Genomic DNA, 23541 nt, shown 5'->3' with positions numbered 1-23541 from the left:
TATATATTTTTGGACAGAGTAGGAGGATGGAGGCTATCTTAAGAGTTTGCCTTCAAAGTCAGTGCCTCCAGGACAGATGATATTTTTCACAACCTCTTGCCTCCTTCTACATTTTAATCTACATCTTAAAAAAAAAAAAGGAACAGTACATAATTGGCATTCAATAAATTCCTGCTCCCTTTATTTGCCATGTGATGAAACCAAAGGCCAGAACACATAAGATGAAGTCATAAAACAAATGGCAGCCTAAGGAACGGAAACCTCAGAACTCCTAACTCCCAGGCCAGTACACCATCTTTTAGCTACCTTTAACCATAAACTGTCCATTCATCTTTCTTTTCAGTTTAAGGTCAGCCTGAATGGAGACACACTGATTAAATATGGATATAAGCCCACAGTAATTTGGCCAAGCAAAAAGTCTTTTTTTTTTTTTAAATCCACTTCTTTTTTTTTTTTTTAAGATTTTATTTATTTATTTGACAGAGAGAGAGAGATAGCGAGAGCAGGAACACAAGCAGGGGAAGTGGGGGAGGGAGAAGCAGGCTTCCTGCTGAGCAGGGAGCCCGATGTGGGGCTCGATCCCAGGACCCTGGGATCATGACCTGAGCTGAAGGCAGACGCTTAATGACTGAGCCACCCAGGCACCCTGCAAAAAGTCCTTTTTTAAATATAACGAACCCCCATCTGAAAATAGCCTCTAGAAAGAATTATTTCATAAAATAATTTAATTCATGTATTTGTTTTGCAGTAACAGAAAAAAAATTCACCCTTTAGTGAGAGATGATATTATTCCCACCTCCCTTTCCTCCAAAAAGTCAGCAGCTGAACCTCAGTCTAAGTTGTGCTATCTAACATTTTTAAGAAATTGGCTTTTCAACAGACATTAGAATTCTAAAATTCCTGGATTTAATGGGTCTGCCCTCAGTGGCCAGCAAAAGTGCAATCACAGAACAACAGGGGTCAATATACCTCTTATCAAGGGTTCACCTTCTACTTTGATATCATCCATTCTTGCAGGGGACCTCACAAGGTCAAACTGCTATCAAAGAAGCACATAAATAGATAAACTAAATGAAGCTAATGAAGAGACCATAATCAAATACTCCTGGGAAAGACAATTAGCTGGCCTCCTTCAGAAACACACATTCACAGAAACTTTTTTAAAAGCACAAAGGACAATGTTGTGAACTTCTAAAACTAAAACAAATAGTATTAGTTTAAGGAAATTGCTCTCCAGGTAAATATAAAAACAAAATTCTCCCCAGCAACATTAAAAAGTGAAATGAACTTACTGGAAAACTATGGGCCCAAAGCAATTATTGACCAAATAGCAGAAACCAGTTTATGAAAATCATAATTGAATATTAAAGTCTACCATTCTGCTAATTAGATACAGACATTTATGTCTGTCTTACAATTGCCCAGTGTTTATTCATGTACCAAAATTAAAATAAAATTATTTTAACAAAAGCAAAACCACCCACGAAAGGTTTTTTCTTAAGATGTTTATATCTTAATCCATATTTAGAGCAGCAAAAATATACCAGAAAGGAAAAGAATCTATTTAATTTTTCTACAACTTTTCATATTTAGGGAGGGCTCCCTAAATAGGAGAACATTTAATATCTACCAAGTTCAAAAGAGATGGACAAATAGTGGAAGTCTGTGAAAAATACTTTCATTTCCTGAAACATACATAGAATAAGTTACTCATTACCTCTAGGAAAAAGAACTGGTTACTTCAAGGATCTTTACCTTTTGTCATTCTTGTTCCCCTTCCCTTAAATACCTCAGTTTTATGTGAACCTGCCTTCTACTCATTTGTCGAATAATTACTCACAATTGGAGTTACTAGCCTTCAAAATTACAATGCTATTGGAACTAGTCAATAATGAAAATAATAGGATTTTTGGTTAACTTCTTTTTAATACATATAGCTTAAAAATAAAAAGAACCTGTGTTTTTCTACTGTACTCTTATAAATATCCTTCTAACATGCTCTTTTTTTTTTTTATAAGCTTGCTACCACTACCTTGTTGTATTAAACTTTAGAAAATGTTGAAATTCCAAAAGGCTGCCTACAAACCAAATGGCATCCCAGCTTTGGCAGGGTGAGCGCCTCATTTTGGCTTCTCTCACTCCCTCTAGCGTTTGCAAAGCTCATCTGTCTGATCATCCAGTTACCTCACTGAACAAGAGCTCGGCTAAGTCCTGCCCATCTATGACATCACCCCCTTCTTCAACCACTGCGAGGTGAAGCTTTAACTTCAGACTTGGAGGTGGGCTGTGTGCAGTAAACTGGAATGCTCTCCCTCACTCACTCCTCAGTGTAGGAGTGATCTGAAGCAGGACAAGCTCTAACTGCAGCTGCTGTTGGCTTTGTGTGGACTGGACGCGGAGCTTGGGAGAGGGGGAGGGTTATTACTCCAATTCGCAGTCAGTGGAATTACAGCTATAGCAGCAGTATATATGGGATTGCTTTTTCTCGTCTTCCTGGTAAGTGTTTCCCATGTTTTTCCTTAAGATTGTCCCAGAAAGTTTGCTTGGTTTTACTCTGTAGACAGAAATGACTTGGTACTATGAGGCATCCAAATATGAACGCTTGTTCTGTCACCAGTAAGAACAATATATGTGTGTGCGAGCCAGCGAGGAAAATTTTGACGATATAGCCACATGCAAGAAGTTTCTTAAAACCTTCTTTCATTAAAAAGTAATAATTAATGGCTATTTTCTGCCTCGTATATTTGCAAGTTGAAAAGAGCCTTATGGAAAACCTTAAGTTGCAAAGTTAAATGTTAAATACTGAAGAATACAAGGCAGATTTTTTCACAGAGAGGAAAGCGAAAGGTCTTGCTAACTTGGTGTGTACTGTATGTGTGGTATGATCACCAATTGCTGTTTTTACAACTGTGAAAGAAAATCAATAATCCCTCAGCCCGTGAGTACGCAGTACATGAAAAGCATACATCTTGCTCACAGCTAGCCGAGCTACTCCTGGAGACTTCTGTGCCTCCGTAAGGATTAACAGCTACACCTAGATTTTAAAGCTTGCACTGCTATCCTGCCAGAGCTGCTTCAAGCATTTCAGGCTTGCAAATCTCAACTAGTGAATTCAACTCAGAGGAGGGGGAGACTTCTTCCTAACCATACCCCCACCCCCTCCAGGAGAACGCCAAAATCCACTGCTTGGGCAAATGTAGTATGTGACTAGCATAGTAATTGGCAAAGCCTACTCGGAAAAACTAACAAAGCTCAGCGTGGAAGCTATGCCTGATGTATGCAGTGAGCTCGGGGTGGCAGGGGAAAAAAAAAAAATGAGTAGAGCCCTCATCAAGTGGGATGTGCAGAGTATCCATTCACTTGCAACTTACAATAAGAAAATTTTATATTGAAAGAAATGATTTTGTACAGCAGAGCTTCCAAAAAGTAGTTAAATGTATCTTCTCAAAAAAAAAAAAAAAAATGTTTTTTTCTTCAGTGAATTTGGTCTGAAACAAAATGGTTGCATAGAGGTAAAAAGTGCAACAGGCCTATATTTTTCAACATCTGGGGGCAGATATTTGCCTATCTATCTATCTATCAAAATTAAAAAGGAAAAAAAGCCTTGATATTTGCCACTTATAGAACCAAATTCTTGAATGCCTTTAACAAATAGCTATTTTAAATTTTCTTAAATCTATCTGCTCTAAAATGCACATATATGTTATTTTATTAGCAGCAAACAACGTGAATAAAGCCACTAAAAAAGTGCATCAGCTGTAGCAATGCCTTTCATTTATCCCGAGCTGCATATGAATATCCTGACTAGCATAAAACATAAAGAATGAATTTGTCTCTTTTGAGATAGAACCATTTATGCCTGCCCCAAAGTGACAGATGATTGATACTCATCTCTTTTGAAATGAGTAAAGAATCTATCTTTGAAAAGTACCACAAAATAATAATATTACCATTACTACCAATATTAATAATAATATACCAGGTTTTAATCTCTAAGAAGATTAAATCACAGATATGCTACTTAGTTTGCAAATATGTGTGTGTACATAACATATACACACCTGGTTACACAAACATATGTTTATTAGCCTGAAATAAAAAAGAGTTACAAAAACATGACTGTATGTATTTAAGTAGGAAAGTCATATCCAATTTTTTTAATAGAGCACTGCCAAAACACATCAAATCCAGGAATCAGCAAAAATATTATAGAATGAATAAACATAATGAATTCATTAATATTGTTCTTGTACAATACTAACCATCAGCTATTAATTGGGCTTTTCATTTCTCTGCCCCCCCTTTTAAATCAATGATGATTAGGTTCAAAATGCCCAACTAAACACTTCCTAAACATTAACATTTATGAAATACATAATTGGGCAGCAAATAAAGTTTTTACAAAAAAGAAGAAAAAGAGTAAGAAAATTTGTCATTACTGAATGTGGCAGCAAAATAGAAGGTATGTTTCTTTTGCTTTCAAGTGTTAATTAAAGAGCCTCCAATTCTATCAAAACTTTTTCAGAGCTAAACGAAGCAGTGTGAAATAAATTTGGTTGAAATCTTGTGGCTGTCAGACTTTGTTAGCAAACTATTAATTATCTTTACCCCAGTTTCTTCTCTAGACTATATTGCCCAATCAAATAGAAACTCCAATTATGTTCAGCATCTCCTGCCTAGGGACATCAGACCCTATTGAACACTCAGTGTCTCCAGATGAAAAATACAATTATCAGCTTTAAACATGCAAGTGCACTGCGGAGAGATTTGTCTGTGCTTTTCTTGGCCACACACCCTAAGGCTTCCTCCTCTTTCTGGATTATTTTGAACACTTTTAAACCCTACAAAAATCAGTAGCAGAGAACTTGCCTTATGTTAATATTATATGAATGTTTCTTCTTTCTGCTTTTTATTTTTGATATGCCAATGTTATACCAACACTAAATTAAATCTCGTCATTTAAAGAAAAATTTCAGTGTATCTTAATTTTTCTCCCCTTTATTAAGGTGGGTGGGCTGATAACAAAGAATGTGATTAATGGCAAGATTCAGAGTTAACTTAAAAATTCTGAGTTAAACCTCCTTAAATATTTTTGTTCAGTTTACTTAACATTATAAATAATTGTTGAAAGTCCAATGAAGACCACCATAAATGAACTCAATGAGGGAAATAAGATTCAGTAATTTTTCAAAGGCTGTAATTTCTTCCCTCCTTTTCCCTTCATTCCCCTTTCGCTCCCACCCCCCACCTTTTGCCCTAGAGGCCTTCACTGTTCTTCTCAACGGGAGGCTTTGTTGTAATTAAACCAGAGAAAAACTGGCCGGCAGCAGCCAACATCTGACTTGCGGCTTCTGAAAGCAGTGTTCTGGTAGAGTGTACCACCCCCCAGTGGGCAAAAACTCTACAGTAAATCTCTCAGCAATATTAATTCTCAAAACTACATTTTTCTCTTCAGAGCATAAAAAGGGCTGTTTCTCGACTTCCTCTAACATTCCACCATTTCAAAACTTATCATAAGTCAACAAACCAATTTCCAAGGAGATGGTTTGTAAATGTCTTCTGAAAAAAGCCTTTTTCCTTTTAAGAGCCAAAATAGGAATATACATTTCAGAAAGCATTTTCCAGTTTCAGACTGCAAATCAACATCACTAAATTTGGTAAAACATCACACTAAAAGAGTTTTGAAAGCCATGTTTCTGTTGCATAGAAAAGCAGGTTTTAGGATTTTGTCGTGACTATTGACAAGAACTGCACAGAAAACAGACTTTAAGTCACAAAGGAATGAAATACGATTTCAGCAGCAGCTAAAGTTCATTTGTTTTGCATATGCATTATCTTTTTCCTAGACCCAAAATTAAGTGTCAGGAATGTATAAAAAGCTCTCTCCAGGTATTAGTCTCCTTAAATGAGAGGAGAGAGAAATTGCTCTCACTTGATGAGACAATGACAGCTTTTGTTCTTTATTCTTTCACTTTTCCTGTGCACAAGTTACCGTAGCAACTTTGAAAAGAAAACCCACAGACCACATTTGGTTAAATACCATTTTTAAAATGTGCCACTGGACTGTGGATTGATCAGTTTATGTGTTGTCGATTTTCTTCCTCTTCATTTGCTTTACATAATAATACCCTACTCTGAAATGAAAAAACAAAGTGTTTTATGATTTGGGATGTTCTCACCAACCAGCACAGTGCTTGGCACACAGTAGACCCAAATAATTGTTGTATTCATGTATGGAAACTTGAATATTAGAAATTTAAAGCACATCAACCAAACTGTACTCACAACACCAAAAAAGGAACTTTAAAGTTTGCAATGGGAAAATGTCGGTGGTTTTAAAAAATATAGTTTTAACTGCAGTTGCTCAAAGGTCAACGCAAACTTAAAGCTTGTTCCCTGCTCCAAGCCCTCTACTGCTCACCTTTACCACCCTCTCAACTAATGTCTCATTCATTCATACAAGTCTTGGTTCTCTAATTCATTTAGTCTGGCTTTACATACCACAAAAGGAAGAAGCATTCAGGACAATGAAAGATAACATCCTAGTTTGCCTTTTTGTTTTAAGGAAGCTCCATTTAACTTTAAAGGCCAGTATAAATGAAGCAGAATTGGATTCATTTATCATAAACCTATTGGGAGAAAAGAACCAGTAACATAAAAGAGGAAAGTAAAAATCCCTTGCTTTGGAACTTTTATCCCCTATTTTACATAAATAAAACACAACCTTCTTCAGGCTAGAAAATAGTCGGGATAAAACCAAGTATGAAAAGGCACACTTGCTTCTCTGCTGCTCAGCAAACGCTTCAGACTTCATGACTCTCAAGAGGGGAGTTAGAGGTCCTTCTGCTTGCCTGGCATTAAACAAAAGAATTGGAACTTTCCTGAAATCTGATGATCGTGGAAAATTTAACTACCAGACAGGCTGCTTAGAAAGCATTTTGCTGTCACTATCAACTAACCTGATGTACTTCAGTTTTTCAGTTTAACCATATATGTAACTTATTTTAAATATCATTTGTCATTAAAAGACTTAGCATTCACAGGTTGACCATTTTCTTGTGCTTTCTAGCAACAATTTAAGCCTTCATAAATAAATTACCTTCTAAAACTGTAGATTGTGATTATATAAATCCCAATTTAACTAGAAATATTCACAAGACTTGGATAAATCTGATTAAGCATGTGTTTTCTTCAATCTCAAGGTTTTATTCAAAATAATAATGCAATTAACTTGGATTAAAAATTCTACTTTTAGATTTAATATTTTTAAAAAGGTCCCATCATTAAGATATCATTATGTGAAGCAAATCATTAATAAGACTCTTTACGAAAATCTCAAAACTCTGTACTCGATTTAAGGTTTCTTTTTTAAATAAGCAATGATTTCAAATCAAAATCAATTTAAATCAAAGGCAGCAAATAAAGGATTTAGGAAGTCAGTGCATATTATCAACATATAATCTTAATCTAAGTGATGAAAACATGAGAATACCTTCTCATTTCAAACACCCCCACCTCTAAAATATTGTAGTAACAGAAATCATATAAACATGTAGATTGCCTCAAATCTTTGATTGTCTGTAAATGCCAGTTTTCTATTCGATAAAACTTCTTAAGATATCTCAAAATGATAGCATCCTTATCTATTTAATACTTTCTTAGGTGTATCATGGAACTAAATTGGAGGCTTTTCACAGACTTGATGATTACATTATAAATGCATATTTTTTTAACTCCACAATTTTTGTTTCTAAAAAGAAACTGACGAGAAAGATCTTATTAAAAATGTGATTTATCAGTGAGGTGATTATGTTGTTCCTTTTGCCATAGTTTTAAATGCTATCTATTTAGTAATGATTCCATCAAAAAATAATTTTAAAACATTTCTTTAAGTAACCAGGGTCCATTTATGTTTTTCCCCAAGTTACCCTATTAATAATATTTTTCTAAAAGATCGATTCCTTTTCGCTCAGAAGTAATGGCCTCTTTTCAAGCCTATGCAGACATAAAGGCTTCTGACGTCCATGTTATGGAAACCTGGCCACAGTGTCCATACCAGTAGGGCTCATTTTTCTTTTTATCATTCACAATCAACTACCACATCTCTGTGTGCATGAATATGTAGAGCCAGCTCAGAAAAGGGGAAGTGTAAGAATGAGGGGCAGGATCACGTATGTTAGATAGATTATTATACCCTTTAATATGCAAAACAAAACTGTCTAGCACTATAGTTTAAAATATAAAAGGGAAGGAAAAGATACAAAACATAAGATATAAAACAAAAACATCAACTGTTTTGAGCTTAAATAAAGGGAGTAGTGAGGGAATCTTCATTTCTCAAAGAGTATCCTCTCCAAAGAAACCTGCTTGATACTTTTGCCTTTTGTTTTAATGTAATTTGGGGAAAAGAGAATGACATTTTCCAAGAATTTAATGAGATTTAAGGCTTTCTGTTAATCCCACATTATTACCACTATTGTATTAATGGCAATGTGAGTTTGCATATCAAACAGAGCAAAAGAAGCAGTTTTACAGATATAAAACAAGAAAAATAAATACCAATTTAGATTTTTTTTCTCTCTCTCTCTCTCTCTGGGTTAAAAACTTAAAAATCAATACATATTCTTAGAGCTTGATTTCATAAAATATTTATAGTTCAGATACATGCTCTATCACTAGTTATCATTATGATCATCATCTTGGACATACTCTAGGCTGACCTGACTTGGGGAAGAGTCAACAGTTTTTAAATCCTCATTCATCAGATTCATCTCCTTAAGTTTAAAGTATGCTTTGGAGTATGACAAATGCCTGACTATTGGTAACATTTTAAGCAGGTTCTCACCAGTGATTTTTATCACAGCTTTTAATTAGTTTCTAATGCAGTTTAACAAAAGTAATTGTTTCCTCAGCTTAAATTAACCACATTATTTTAAATGTTGAATAATTTTCAAGCTTAGAAAATATTTACAGCAGATACTTTTTAAAATAACTCTGTCATTATAATTTCAACAGCTTGGTTTTTCATTTTCACATTCCACGAAAGCAACAGTTTTCAAGAAAATACACTATTGAAATTCAACAATAATGAGCAAAGCCCTAAATGCATCACAGTAAAACCTCACTTTAAACAATAAATCATTTAAACTTTCCTCTGTGGGCACTTTGCAATATCCACTAGAGACTACTTTATCCATCTGCTAACTGCTATTTTTGTTTCAAGTTGCTTAAATAATAAATTAAATGGATCTGTAATTTTTTTTTAAGTTTCCTTCTGTTAATGCATTCTATGATAGTGTTGGTATTTGGTGGCAAACTGAAAGACACTGAATTTTCAAATAGAACCAGAAACACAAATTTTGGCCTTATTTAACATTCACTTCAGTAGTATTTGAATTCTGGAACAGATGCTATCCTTGTTGGAGGCTAGGTAATTACTGGGGGAGAAGTAAATTGCTTCTACTGTAGTCCTTAATTTCAGGGTCAAATATTTCCGTGATACCCTTAATGCTCCCTACATGTACAGAAAGCCCCTGAGTGGGTAACCCTGCATAACAGATACTGATGCTACCCACTTCCCCACTTCTACCCTCAAAAAATCTTTATGCATATTAGATAATGGGCAAAACAGTCATCATTAAAATCACTGGGGTATTTTTGGGTTTTATTTGGTGAAGCCGTAAGTCTTCTTTCAGAAATGAAAAATATACTTACTGGAAATTGGTGTGTTCATGTTTGAACCTAGAGAGAAATGCCTTGTCAGGTTTTGATATGCTTTCCAAATGGTCATTGTAAGGAGATAGATTAACATAGTGTCCTTTCTATTTCAAACACAGATTTTTCAAGTTCAGTTTGCCAAAAGAAAATTAAAATTGTATTCTCCTGAAAAATTAATAATTACTTGAACATCTATGCTACCTTTTGGCCAAGAACACCTGAGTAACTAGAGTTTCAAGATCATCAACTAGTCCTCAGAAATACCCCTAAGGAGGAAGGTGATGACGTTCACATTCTACAATTGGGAAAATCGAGGCCTACAGGAAGATTTAAACAGGGCATTGAGCAAATCAAAAGAAAGAATTCCAAAGCAAACTCTTTTCAAGTCTTTACATTGTAGACTGTATTACTTTGTAAAACCATGTCAGAAATCTCTTAAAAGTTACCATGGCATTTCTGTCAAAAATCCTTGTTGCATATTTACTCACCTCTTTGACATATACTTGTTTTCTTCTTTTCAAACATTTTATAATTTTATATCTAAGATTGGCCTGACCTGAATTCAAAAGCCATGGAAGGCACTTACTTACTGGTTCTTGAATGAAGCTCTGCTTCTGTGTTTAATTTAAAGTGGCATTAACAGTCAGTTAACAGTAGAAATTATCTGTTTGGTGACAATCTCAGCTTTAGCTCCTACTTTATTTATATAGTAAAATTGGGAGGTAACAAACAAAGAGGTCATCTTACCCCTTTTCACCAACTATTATGATAAAAGATGTGTTGCTTAAAGAAAAACTGAAGTTAAATTTCTAGGAAATCTCTCTATCATGTTAAAGTTCATTATTAATAGTTCATTAAAACTATTTTGCTTTCACAGGAGATGCTCAGACCCAGTATATTTTAAGGAAGAGAAATGTAAAGGAAATCTAGTATGCTTCCTTTTTTTTTTCCTACGAAGAATATTTGAATTAAGTTTTACTTCTTAAAAAAGAATACCTATTCTTCTATAACGTGACTGCACCAGATATTCTGAGAAAGCAGCAAGAAGCAAAAGCTGGAAATAGCTATTTCACAGCAGGTAATCATACCTCAGGATATAGCTACTGTACAAAGTTTATACTTGGATAATCCTGGATAGGAATAAAGGTGGGGGGTAACTGACTGAAAAACCTATTACTATACAGGCCTTAGCATCATGAATGGCTTTCTTCATGAGGATCTGAAGTTACTATCTCTGACCACATTGCACAGAAGAGCCAATAAGAATTTCAAAGAGAGCAATTTCTACTAAGGGAATTAAGCTACACAAAAGGAACCTTCACACAGAAACTCTATCAGAAAAAAAAAAAAAGTGCATAGGAAGCCATGTGTTCTACATAGTAACAGGAAGCTGAATTGTTTCTGGTCCCTACTTTAATGAGCTTGCCCACCATGCTGAACTGCAGCTGGAATGTTCATTGACAACAGCGAGCCTGATCTGGAGGTGTGTGCGGCATAGGATTACTTGAATAAACAGTGAAGAACATTTCCAAGGACTGAACAAGAGTTTATAAGTCCCAGCCCCTCACCAGGAAAATAATATATGCGCATTGGATTTTCACTCACGCAAAATTTATTCACATCATTCAATAAGGTAGGAAAAATATTAAAGTGTGTTATTTTCATGCCTGAAATTACAAAGGCTAATTAATACGTAAAGTGCAGAAAAGATCATATTACACAATAGATCAGTATAAATCTATCACTTTCCAGCCATGGGGAAAGTTGAACCATATTCTAGATTAGAACCTGAAGAAAGATAAATGCATTGTGAAACATATTATAAGATAGAACATAATGAAAAGTCTGCATAAAGCCATTAAGTCATATAGTATGAAACATATAAAAAAAAGTGGGAACAAAAGAAAGAAATAGTTTAATATGAAATGGAATTTTCCACTTAGGTTAGCTGGATGTATTAACTATGTGTTCTTTACTTCCTTAAAATTAGATGAAAAAGATACCTTCTGATTTCCTTGTTAGAAATACCCATGTAATGATATTTAATATTAATAATCAAAGAAAAATACTAACATCAATAATGAAAACAAATGAATGGCTTTACTAGGATTCAGGATCTTAAGAGGTATTTAACTTACTATTCCTGAATACTAAGAAGATAGATTTTCTTTTACTACACATTTCTACACCTGTACAGTCTACCTAAGAAACAGACAATAGATTTTAATTTAAAAAAAGTAACATTATCTTTAAATACAACAAATCATATTACTATGTGTCAATTCATTATGAATATTAAGAAAAAATTAGAAAATTGATTAGCTTGGTCAGTGACTGGCTATAGAACTGATATCAAGTATTACAAAAATGCTCAATAAAACTTTTATTATATTTAACATTTCAAAATCAAATGGATTTGGGATATGATACTCCTTAATTTAATACAAGCATTTAAGGTAAAGAGATTATATGATCATGTTCATTGTTAGCTAGCAATAAACCCTACACATGCAAAAAAAAATATTAATACATTAAAAGTGATTATACACATTTTAGTTTCCACATCTATTTTGAATACTATTTCAAGTATTCTCACCTAATTGTTTTCTACCTTTCTTTTCACTCACTGCATTTTAGGGCTCTGACGCTACCGTGTACAAAGACCTCAACACTGCTGACCATGATCAGCCCAGCCTGGAGCATCTTCCTCATCGGGACTAAAATTGGGCTGTTCCTTCAGGTGGCACCTCTATCAGTTATGGCTAAGTCCTGCCCATCCGTGTGCCGCTGTGATGCAGGTTTCATTTACTGTAATGATCGCTTTCTGACATCCATTCCGACAGGAATACCAGAGGATGCTACAACTCTCTACCTTCAGAACAACCAAATAAATAATGCTGGAATTCCTTCAGATTTGAAAAACTTGCTAAAAGTAGAAAGAATATATCTATATCACAACAGTTTAGATGAATTTCCTACCAACCTACCAAAGTATGTAAAAGAGTTACATTTGCAAGAAAATAACATAAGGACTATCACTTATGATTCACTTTCCAAAATTCCCTATCTGGAAGAATTACATTTAGATGATAACTCGGTGTCTGCTGTTAGCATTGAAGAGGGGGCATTCCGAGACAGCAACTATCTCCGACTGCTTTTCCTGTCCCGTAATCACCTTAGCACAATCCCCTGGGGTTTGCCCAGGACTATAGAAGAACTACGCTTGGATGATAATCGCATATCCACTATTTCATCACCATCTCTTCAAGGTCTCACTAGCCTCAAACGCCTGGTTTTGGATGGAAACCTGTTGAACAACCATGGTTTAGGTGATAAAGTTTTCTTCAACCTAGTCAACTTAACAGAACTGTCCCTGGTACGGAATTCCCTGACTGCTGCACCAGTAAACCTTCCAGGCACAAACCTGAGGAAGCTTTATCTTCAAGATAACCACATCAACCGGGTGCCCCCAAATGCTTTTTCTTATCTAAGGCAGCTGTATCGACTTGATATGTCCAATAATAACCTAAGTAATTTACCTCAGGGTATCTTTGATGATTTAGACAATATAACCCAACTGATTCTTCGCAACAATCCCTGGTATTGTGGGTGCAAGATGAAATGGGTACGTGACTGGTTGCAATCACTACCTATGAAGGTCAATGTGCGTGGGCTTATGTGCCAAGCCCCAGAAAAAGTTCGGGGGATGGCTATTAAGGACCTTAATGCAGAACTGTTTGATTGTAAGGACAGTGCAGTTGTAAGCACCATTCAGATAACCACTGCAATACCCAACACGGTATATCCTGCTCAAGGACAGTGGCCAGCTCCAGTGACCAAACAACCAGACATTAAGAACCCCAAGCTCACTAAAGATCAGCGAACCACAGGGAGCCCAACAAGAAAAACAATTATAATTACTGTGAAATCCGTCACCTCTGACACAATTCATATCTCTTGGAAACTTGTCCTACCTATGACTGCTTTAAGACTCAGCTGGCTCAAACTGGGCCATAGCCCAGCATCTGGATCTATAACAGAAACTATCGTAACAGGGGAACGCAATGAATACTTAGTCACAGCCCTGGAGCCTGATTCACCCTATCGAGTCTGCATGGTTCCCATGGAAACCAGTAACCTCTACCTATTTGACGACACCCGTGTTTGTATTGAGACTGAAACTGCACCCCTTCGAATGTACAACCCTACAACCACCCTTAATCGAGAGCAAGAGAAAGAACCTTACAAAAACCCCAATTTACCATTGGCTGCCATCATTGGTGGGGCTGTGGCCCTGGTGACCATCGCCCTCCTTGCTTTAGTGTGCTGGTATGTTCATAGAAACGGATCACTCTTCTCAAGGAACTGTGCGTACAGCAAAGGGAGGAGAAGAAAGGATGACTACGCGGAAGCTGGCACTAAGAAGGACAACTCCATCCTGGAAATCAGGGAGACTTCTTTTCAGATGTTACCAATAAGCAATGAACCAATCTCAAAGGAGGAATTTGTAATACACACCATATTTCCTCCTAATGGAATGAATCTGTACAAAAACAATCACAGTGAAAGCAGTAGTAACCGAAGCTACAGAGACAGTGGTATTCCAGACTCAGATCACTCACACTCATGATGCTGGAGGCCTTGTAGCAGACTGTGTTTTGGTTTTTTTAAACCTAAGGGAGGTGATGGTAGGAACCCTGTTCTACTGCAAAACACTGGAAACAAGAGACTGAAAAAAGCAATGTACTGTACATTTGCCATATAATTTATATTTAAGAACTTTTTATTAAAAGTTTCAAATTTCAGGTTACTGCTGCGATTGATGTAGTGGAGATGCCTGAACACAATTCTATATTTTAGTATTTTTTAGTAATTTGTACTGTATTTTCCTTGCAAATATTGAAGTTATAAACCATTTACTTTGTGTTCTACTGAGTAAGATGACTTGTTGACTGTGAAAGTGAATTTCCTTGCTGTGTTGAACAATCAGGACTGAGTTCACATGAGATCCTTGTAGTATAAGCACAGGCCATTTTTCACTTTGGTATTAATAAAATGTAAAAAAAAAAAAAAACTGGCTGAATGAGAAAAATTAAAGTTCAAAAAATAGTTATGAAATAATGTTCCAATTATTCAATTTGTATTATCCCAGTGGTATTCAATAAATTAAAATATGTGAAGTAATGGGCAATATCAAACTTGCTGCATATCTCCATTTTTACTCTGAGCAAATTAGATATCCTTAAGAAAGTAAGCATTATCTTCTGAACTGAATACATTAGCTGGCATAAAGGAGTGTGAAGTCTGTTAAAACCACTGTTAACAAAGCTTTGAGAATAAAGGACTTCACAAAATCAATAATGTGAGCACGCTTCTAAGTTAGGGGGGAAATTTGTACTTAGGAAAACATGAAAACTTAGACTCCATAGTATAATGAACACAGACACCAGAATTGCATTTTGGTTTTGCCTATACCATCCTGATTTTTGAAAAGTGAATTCTAAAGACATAATTGTTAATGTTTATAATGTTTTTTATCATAAATGATGTCAAAAAAGAAACACATACGTATTTAAAAAGGTAGTGTAACCATAAGCAATTCCCCTCAACAATGCAGAGAAAGTAGTACTTTAAATAAGGAAGAATTTAAAAGAAAAATAAATACTAGAAATCAAATTTAGATCTGGTTTATGTGAAATGTTTTAACACTGTACATAAAAGTTCAATTTACTTTCACAATGATCAAGAATACTGCCCATTACTGTCACAGTTTTCCACATATTACATAATGAACTTGTAATGTAACATTTCTTTCTAGCTTCCTACTGAATTGTGAGCTATTACTTGTTTAAAAACCACATCGTTTTTCTGTTGCCATGATTTTTTTTTTCCAACAAAAAACCAAAGTGCATTGTACGCCCTTTGGCCAGTCTTGTATGTGCCTTGATCCAACGCTACATGTATTCAGCTTTTAAAACTCGACAAATTTTTCATACTTCCTTAAATATGAAAAATTATGGTCTTATTGCTGAATAAAACAAGAAAAAAGTACAAAATAATCGTGCTTGCTTTTTCGGGATTATGTTACTATCACTAAAGTAGCAAATTGCCCAGCACATTATTCCTAAGCACCCCCATGTATTTTTCTAGGCATAAAAATAAACGTTGGCTACAAATAAAAAAAAAATAGCAATATCTTGAGCTTGTGTATCATTTTACTTTAAAGAGTTCAGTGTTTCATGCACAAACTAATTTCCTAGCAGTCTTTTAGAATACTCTTATTTTGCTTATTCAAGCCAAAGATGGAAAACTTCAGAAGTGGTGCTGTGATCTTTCTGTCTTTTTTACACTGCTGCCATTGTCCTGACTGATACTTTCTAAGGTGGTCTTTGACAAACTAATATTTTTTAAAATAGCTTTTTTGGTAGTGTGAGTTGGCATTAGAGTATTTGGAATCTCAGATCTATCACTTACTAGGTATGTACTTAAAAATAAACCACTTTCTCTTCTTAGCTTAGTTTCCTTATCTATAAAATGGGAGCGATTAGTTCAGCCCACCTCACAGGGCTGTGGTAAGGATGAAAGGGGATGATATGCATGGACACTGAACAATGTTCAACTAAACAGAAGTTACTACTATTATGGTCAAGAAAAGTTTGCCATGTGTTTCCAGAGGTTTGCCATATAGTTCTGCTTCTACTGGTCTACTAACAAATATCTCCAGCTGCGCATGAAACCTCATTCATTATTCATTTGCCATCTTCATATGTTTCCCAGTACCTTCTCTTTTGACTTCCTGTTATGAAGAATACTGTTTTCTAGCTAACTTAGCAAAGACTCGTGTGATTAACATTAAATATTGGGAACATTTTGTGAAGGAAGTTTGACTTTTGCTGGCAGAAGTCAGGGAAAGGGCTGATAGTTCCATAAAATCCCTATAAACCTTTGTGTTTATAAAAATCCAAAAGCCAAGAGATTATATTGACTCTTTTCCAGTTAGTACATCTTTCATGAGCACAGAAAATTTTACGTATGTTCTAATACATGCATTTTAATTATTTTACCTGGGACAAATCAGAAATGGGTTTTATATCAGCATATAGAGACAGCACTGACAGGGTAAAAGTTTATTATTTCCCTAGGCTTGCTATGAAATCCAAATATATATCCTTTCAATAAAATAACAAAATACAAATATCTACCTTAAGGGGCACTAAATTAATTATAAAATACATCTGCATGTATCCCAAACTAAATGGTTATAATTTTTACTGATCAAGTACTAACAGAGAAAATTATAGGACAAAGAAAAATCCTATCCTGAATATACAACTTGTAGATTTAACAAGAATACAATTTGGGAAGCTACCAAAAAAAAATTTTTTTTTGAGGGACAAATCGTTCCCTTGCTGAATGTTTGACAAAAATCAAAAATTGTTTTTGGATGCAGCTTCTTATAACTGCATCATATCACTGCACTTAGGTTCTCCTTCCCTATTAAAAACAATACTGTGCTCCATCTTTCAGCAAGGCCGATTTATTAAAAGTATTCCCCTGTGCCAAAAGAACTAGTAAAAAAAAAAAAAAAAAAAAAACCTCTGCCTTACTAACTACAGTTTCTGAGTGAAGCACATTTTATAGCTACATGCCAATATGACAGTTTTCCTGAGGAATCCAGAGACCCACATGCTTTAATAAAGCACCTGAAGTGTAGGTGTTAAAGGAACCAATCCACCACTGAATTTACTTTAATATTAACTCATCTGCTGCTGAAAACAGTAGTGGCACTTAGAATTCTAATTCCTCTCTCCTACTTAGCATGATTAGCAAATCTTAATTTAGCATAGTCTTGGAATTAAAACTATTGTTATTTTATGCTTTGGGACTTTTGGTTAAATTAGCAAAAAATAACTCATGCTTATCAATCACTTTCTTAAGGACTTCAAAGTTCTCTACATATAATCTCAACAGCGATTGACCTATACAGAATGGCTTCTACATTATAAACAGCAGAAGCACTGGCTTCAGGAAGTATGCTGTCTATAGGATGTAAGGCATAAACACAGAATCTAATGAAAGTTTGCTACAACTGTGGTATAGAAGAAATAACTATATCTATTTGGATGGATCAAAGAAGATCTCATGAAGGAGGTAAAATGAGGGCCAGGTAGTAAAGGATAAGAAAATATTTAAAAAGAAAACTAGATACTGGCCATGGAGAAAAAAGGAGAACAAAGTCATGGAGATAGGAAAACAGGGGCAATGTTTCTCAATGCTGGCTTTGGTCACAATCCCTTGGGGAGGCTTTTATAAAGATAACCAGGCCTTAATACAGAACTACTAAATTTAAATCTCCCAGATTAAAGTTAGATATTTAAATTTTTCTTTAATTCCAAAGGTTATTCTGTGGCAAATGGGGACACCTGATTTTGGAGATATCTGGGGAAAGGCCACCAGGCCTGATGAAATACAGGGTCCATAAAGGAGGTAAGGCTGGAAAAGTTCTTTTATGGCAGGCTATGTAGTGTGTTGAATTCCCAGGTGAGAAGTCTGGATGATACACTTTGGTGACAGTTTCTGAGCAGGTGTATAAATAATTGGTATACTTTAGGGACATCTTGTAGAAATAAGGAATATTGAATGAAGGATGAATGAGGAGAAACTGAGAGCAAGAAGATAAGTTTGAAGGACATGCAATACTGCAGGCAAGAGAAAACAAGGGCCTAAACAGTGGAATGGGGTTTTAAAAAAAATGTAATTCAAAGATACACGAAAGGTAGAATTCCTAGGAACTGAGCAAAGAATAAGCATTGAAGGTAATGATTTTTAGCCCAGGTAAGCAGAATGCTGGTGAGACATTTAACGATGAAAAATACTAGAAAACAAATGTCAGAGTATTTTGTACATATTAGGTTTGAACAGGTGACCTATGCATGGTACAGATTTACACTGGCTATTTACTGTGCCTTCTTTAACCTTCTAAGTGACCCAGTTTGGATCCAGTTTAGATGATAAACTATAATTGCCTTAGGTTTTAAAATACTTGTATGTTATTCCTCTGGAAATGTCTATTGGGAAGTGGGAAATGAGGGTCTGGGGAGAGATCCTCAGTGAATTATTATTATTATTATTATATTATTATTATTATTATAGCTGAGAGGGTGGAAGACAGCAGCAACAGAAGTGAGCAGAGGGAGGGAAAAGAGATGAGCCACAGGAACTCCCATGTTTTGTGAGGACAGAAGAGGGAGAGAAGCAAAAAAACAAAAAAGGGAAGGCACAAAGGAGGAAAATCATCATGAGAAGAAAATTATAAAATCAAGGAAGTACAAATATTTTAAAAAGGAGGATGTCAAAACGTAGTCTGGAATGTAGATTTGGAAGAGGACACTGTTTAAAATGGAAAAGGAGGGGACTGCTGGGGATTCTAAAGCAGTGTTAACAGAGAGGTAAGAGCCTCTAGGATGTTGACAGGATAGTAAGAGATGAAGAAAACAGACATAAGGACTAAGACTACTCTTTAAGAAGTTTGGAGGGTGGAGGGATCAAGATAGATAAGAAGGAAGTGAGTACCAGGAGGAATACTGACTGACCTCAGAAATAAGATGGGGTATAGAGATAGGAACCTACAATGAGGACAGGGAGCACATTCAATAGGAGAAAACGGAGATGCAGGAGAGGTGTGGTCCAAGTCTTGGCTGTGAGTCTAAGAAGACTGAAGTAAAGATGTGACTGAGAAGCTGCAGTTTTGGAAGAGTCACCAGCAAGGAGTACAAAGTCACCCAGGGAGATGGAAAGGGTTGGTGTGAGGGTAAGGTTTATAAGACAGGTCCTAAGGAAGATGGGGAAACGTCCCAGAGATGAAGAAGAGGGAGACAATGATGGGATCAGGTGACATAAATATAAAACAAGGACTTCAAAAGAAAGGTTTTTGAATAATGGTGACAGAAACATAGGAAGTGATCTTTCAGGGACAGAGAAAAAATTTTTGAAACTCCCTTCCTACATTCCACACCCCTCCCCTACCAAAGTTTCATCAAGTAGTGACAGTAAGAGATGGAACAGGTGACTGGAAGGTGTCATCCTCAGGAAACAGATGTCAATTAGTTCAAGGTCATGAGAAGAATGCTAAGAAAAATGTCAGTTACATGGGAAGTTAGAATCCAAAAAGTAAATGACCACAATGGGCCCAGGGGAAGCAGTTAGAAAATAGGCCTGAAAGGAGTTCAAACTTCCAGATGGAAAGACACACAAAACAGAAAAATAGAGCAGAGGAGGGCACTATACTTAGGATTCCAATAGATGATCACAGTTAAAAGGACATTGGCCATGAGAGATTGGTGGAGACTCCTGTTCTAAACAGTATAGACATTTCAAACAGATGAAAGAAAAAGAACTAGAATAACCAAATTAACCTTGCTCTATTCTTTGAACATCAAAACGGAATAAAATCTCACTTTATCTCAAAATATACACTGAAGAAGTATTTCCTAGTTTTATCAATCTTTCCCACAAGTATCATAGGATCCCAGGCGAACAGGTAAGCAAAGCACATTATGGACCCCTCCCACTTCCTATCCCCCATCTCATTTTTATATTATTTGGGTGAAATGAGATTAGAAATGAACTTTAGGGCTGACCTGAAAATTGGTTTTTTGTTTGTTTTTTTTTTCCTTTTTTGCGAGGCTTCAAAAGGAAGCATGCAGCCACAGGGGTGTGGAAGTTGGGGATAACGGGATTTTACAGACTGATTGTGTGCACACATAAAAGCAGTGGTGCTTTTTCAAGGCCAGCTGGCTGGGGCAGGGCGGGGGCGGGGGGTAGCCTAGGAAATTACTACCCAAAGTAATTACCCTTCTGAATATACATCACAGCTCTGATAATTGTGACATTACAAAGCTGAGGCTAGTTCATATCACTTATTCCATTAGAAAGCATGGAATCACTGCTGGAATTCCACATTTTAAATTTCCTAGATATGAAGACCAATGTTAATAAAAAGGGGGGGGGGAGTGAAGACTAAGTAAAACAAAAATCTAACAAAATTATCTTATAAAATATGTTCTATAAACATTAGCAATGTCTTACCCATACCGTGGGCTTAATGACTGTCTGCTGATCTGGGGCTGCTGCAGACCCTCCCCTTGGTTGAGGACTCTGTCAAGCACAGGGCTAAGTATTTATATATATTTAATCTCATTTAATTCACACAGTAACTTTACAGAGAAGAATTACTATCTGCATTTCTCAGATGAGTAAATTAAGGCTTTGAAAGGTCATGGAGATATTTTATTCATTCAACATTAACAATGATTTACTGAGTACCCACTCGATAACTGTGCTTGGGGCTGGGTATACAGCACTGAACCAAAAAGATACCGAGACTATGGTTGGAGACGTAGGGACTCAGATACTAACCAAAAACCAAATGAATATAAAGTGAAAAGTTGTGACAGGTATCTCAGAAGAGAAAAACATGATGCTACAAATGAGCAAAACGGGAGACCCTATTTAGACTGGGTGGTAAAGAAAAGCCTAAGACCTTGGGGATAAAGTGTAAGCTATGCGAAAAATAAGGTAAAGAGCGCCCTGAGCACAGAAGAGGGGATGTGTTCAAGTTGCAAGTAGGTAATCAGCTTAGTGAGTTTAAGGATTGAAAAAATGTCAGGGGGCTCAAGCTCAGGGAGCAAGACAGAAGTGAGTTCAGAGAAGCAGTCCCAGATCAGAACATGCAAGGTCTTGCAGGCCAAAGCCAAGATAAGGAGTCTGGACTTCATTTTAGTGAAAGAGAAAGCCATTGGAGGGTTTTTAGCAGGTGGGAGCAGGGGAGAAGGAGGAGAAAGATGTGTGTGGATTATACTATCAAATTTCAATTGCAATAAGGTCACTAGCCATTATATGGAGAATGAGTAATATGGAGCAGGATGGTAGTAGTGAGGACAGAGGTGAAAAGATGCCAAATGTATTTTGGAACTGTAACGGAATCCTTCTTAGAGTTATATAGTTAGCTAGTGGAACAAGGATTCTGTCTGATCCTGAAGCATGAGCTCTTAACCATTCTCTTTAAATAGTGAGCAGAAACATTCCTTAATTAAAAAAAAAAAAAAAAAAGGACTTGGTCCAAAAAAAAACAATTTCCTTTTACTGAGATAACAACTAGAAAACATTTTTAAGATTAAATCTCAAAACATTTTAATGGGGCAAATGTGAATTTCCCCCCCAAGGCTTATAGACCTCTGCCCCAAGATGCTAAATGATAACTTCTGGAGGTCAGTAGTTAATAGCTGTAAGCTACCCTGAGAACAGCACTTGTCTTTCCTACAGCTTTCAATAAACTTAAACTCATAGTTGGCAGATACATCTTAATGTTTGGGTTCACTACAACACCTCCTCATGATTCCTTTATGTCTTCTAAGAGCCAGAATGGAAGTGCCAGATCACCTATTTGCCAGGCTTGGTGATGAATTTGAGAAACACAACCCATGAGTACTGCTGATTAGCCTACTATGGTAAAGAAATGCCAAGATTATTTGATGGTTTTCAATAATTATTTGTTTTAAAATAATCTTTGAATTATTAGAATTCAGCATATACTGTTAAGTATACAGACAAGGTATTAGAGATCTACATTTAATTCCATGTTCATAGAATCTTAGAGCTAGCTAGATGAGATTTCATGAACTTTGGTGATATGTACTAACAAATTTTAAAATTAATCCCCTCATTGTTTTAAAACAATACAAATTCAAAAACAAAAGTTTGTAGTTGAACTATAACTGGTTTACAGTTTTTAAGAAGTCCATAATGGAAAAACATGTAGCTACTCAGTGAGTCACAATATGCTTCTAACTACTGTATTATATACATGACTCACAGCATTCACTGTCTGAGAGTTAAATATTCCCTTTATTGTTACTATTATCTTCTAATATGCTAAATATTTTTACTTATGTATTATTATCCCTATCCCCCATTAAAATGTAAACCCCATGAAGGCAAGGAACTTTTTTCTCCTGCTGTTTCACCTAAATCCCTCCAACCTGTAGAACAATTCTTGGCACCTAGCAGACACTCAAAAAAAAAAAAAAAAAAAAAAAATTGTTAAATGAACGAAAAAAAGATGAATGAGCTTCAAAGGGTTGTATCAGTTTGTGAAAGCTCTTCATAAACTGTAAACCGTTCTATGAATGCGGAGTATTATCACCATCTTCATGATAACTCATGTAGAGCATTTACTAAGTACTCTACACCTTTTACTCCCCAGTTCACAAGACACTGAGGTTCAAACAGATTAAGCAATTCACCCAATAACCAATATAAATGGTAAAATTAAGACTATGAAAAAACAACTCAAATCCAAAGGCAAGGATCTTAACCCCAGATCTTTTTTATGTTGCTCTCTTCCTTGTGACATGCTGACTGACTCCAAGTATGTAAAATAAAATATACTAGAACACTCTATTAAATTGTATGTACAATTGATACTTGAGATGATGATTAAGAGCACTGTCTTTGAAACAGATCTGGGTTTGCATCCAGTTTCTGCCACTTACTTGGGGTATGGCCTTCGGCGATTTAGCCAATCTTGCTAAGCCTCAGTTTCACCTTCTGTGAAATAGGATAATAATAGTGCCTCTCTAATTGTAAGGAATAAATTACATATTTCAAATGCAGCACTTAACTCATGCCTGACTCTTAGCAAATGCCCACTAAATTTTCTTTTCACCTTTGATGATGAAAAAATATTTGCCCAGTATCTGATATTAGAACTATCATTTGAACACAGGGTGACCAAAAAAAAAAAAAAAAAAGGAAAGTGGGGAA

The 23541-nt window shown here is 35.7% G+C and overlaps 1 protein-coding gene across 2 annotated transcripts; it reads left to right on the top strand.

Moving 5' to 3' along the window:
- The first annotated feature begins 684 nt into the window (after positions 1-684).
- On the top strand, positions 685-18809 carry FLRT3 (fibronectin leucine rich transmembrane protein 3). Of its 2 annotated transcripts, none has more exons than XM_032419410.1 (3): positions 685-2496; positions 10595-10795; positions 12355-18809. In XM_032419410.1, the coding sequence occupies exon 3, from the start codon at positions 12398-12400 to the stop codon at positions 14345-14347; it is 1950 nt and encodes a 649-aa protein (XP_032275301.1). In that variant the 5' UTR covers positions 685-2496; positions 10595-10795; positions 12355-12397; the 3' UTR covers positions 14348-18809. The 2 variants fall into 2 exon arrangements, with proteins under 2 accessions (XP_032275301.1, XP_032275300.1); XM_032419409.1 differs by having other exon boundaries at positions 10595-11350.
- Positions 18810-23541: the final 4732 nt, after the last annotated feature.

Source organism: Phoca vitulina, unplaced genomic scaffold, assembly GCF_004348235.1.
Source record: "Phoca vitulina isolate PV1807 unplaced genomic scaffold, GSC_HSeal_1.0 scaffold22, whole genome shotgun sequence".
NCBI lineage: Eukaryota > Metazoa > Chordata > Mammalia > Carnivora > Phocidae > Phoca > Phoca vitulina.
This window is presented reverse-complemented; position numbering and strand designations above follow the sequence as displayed.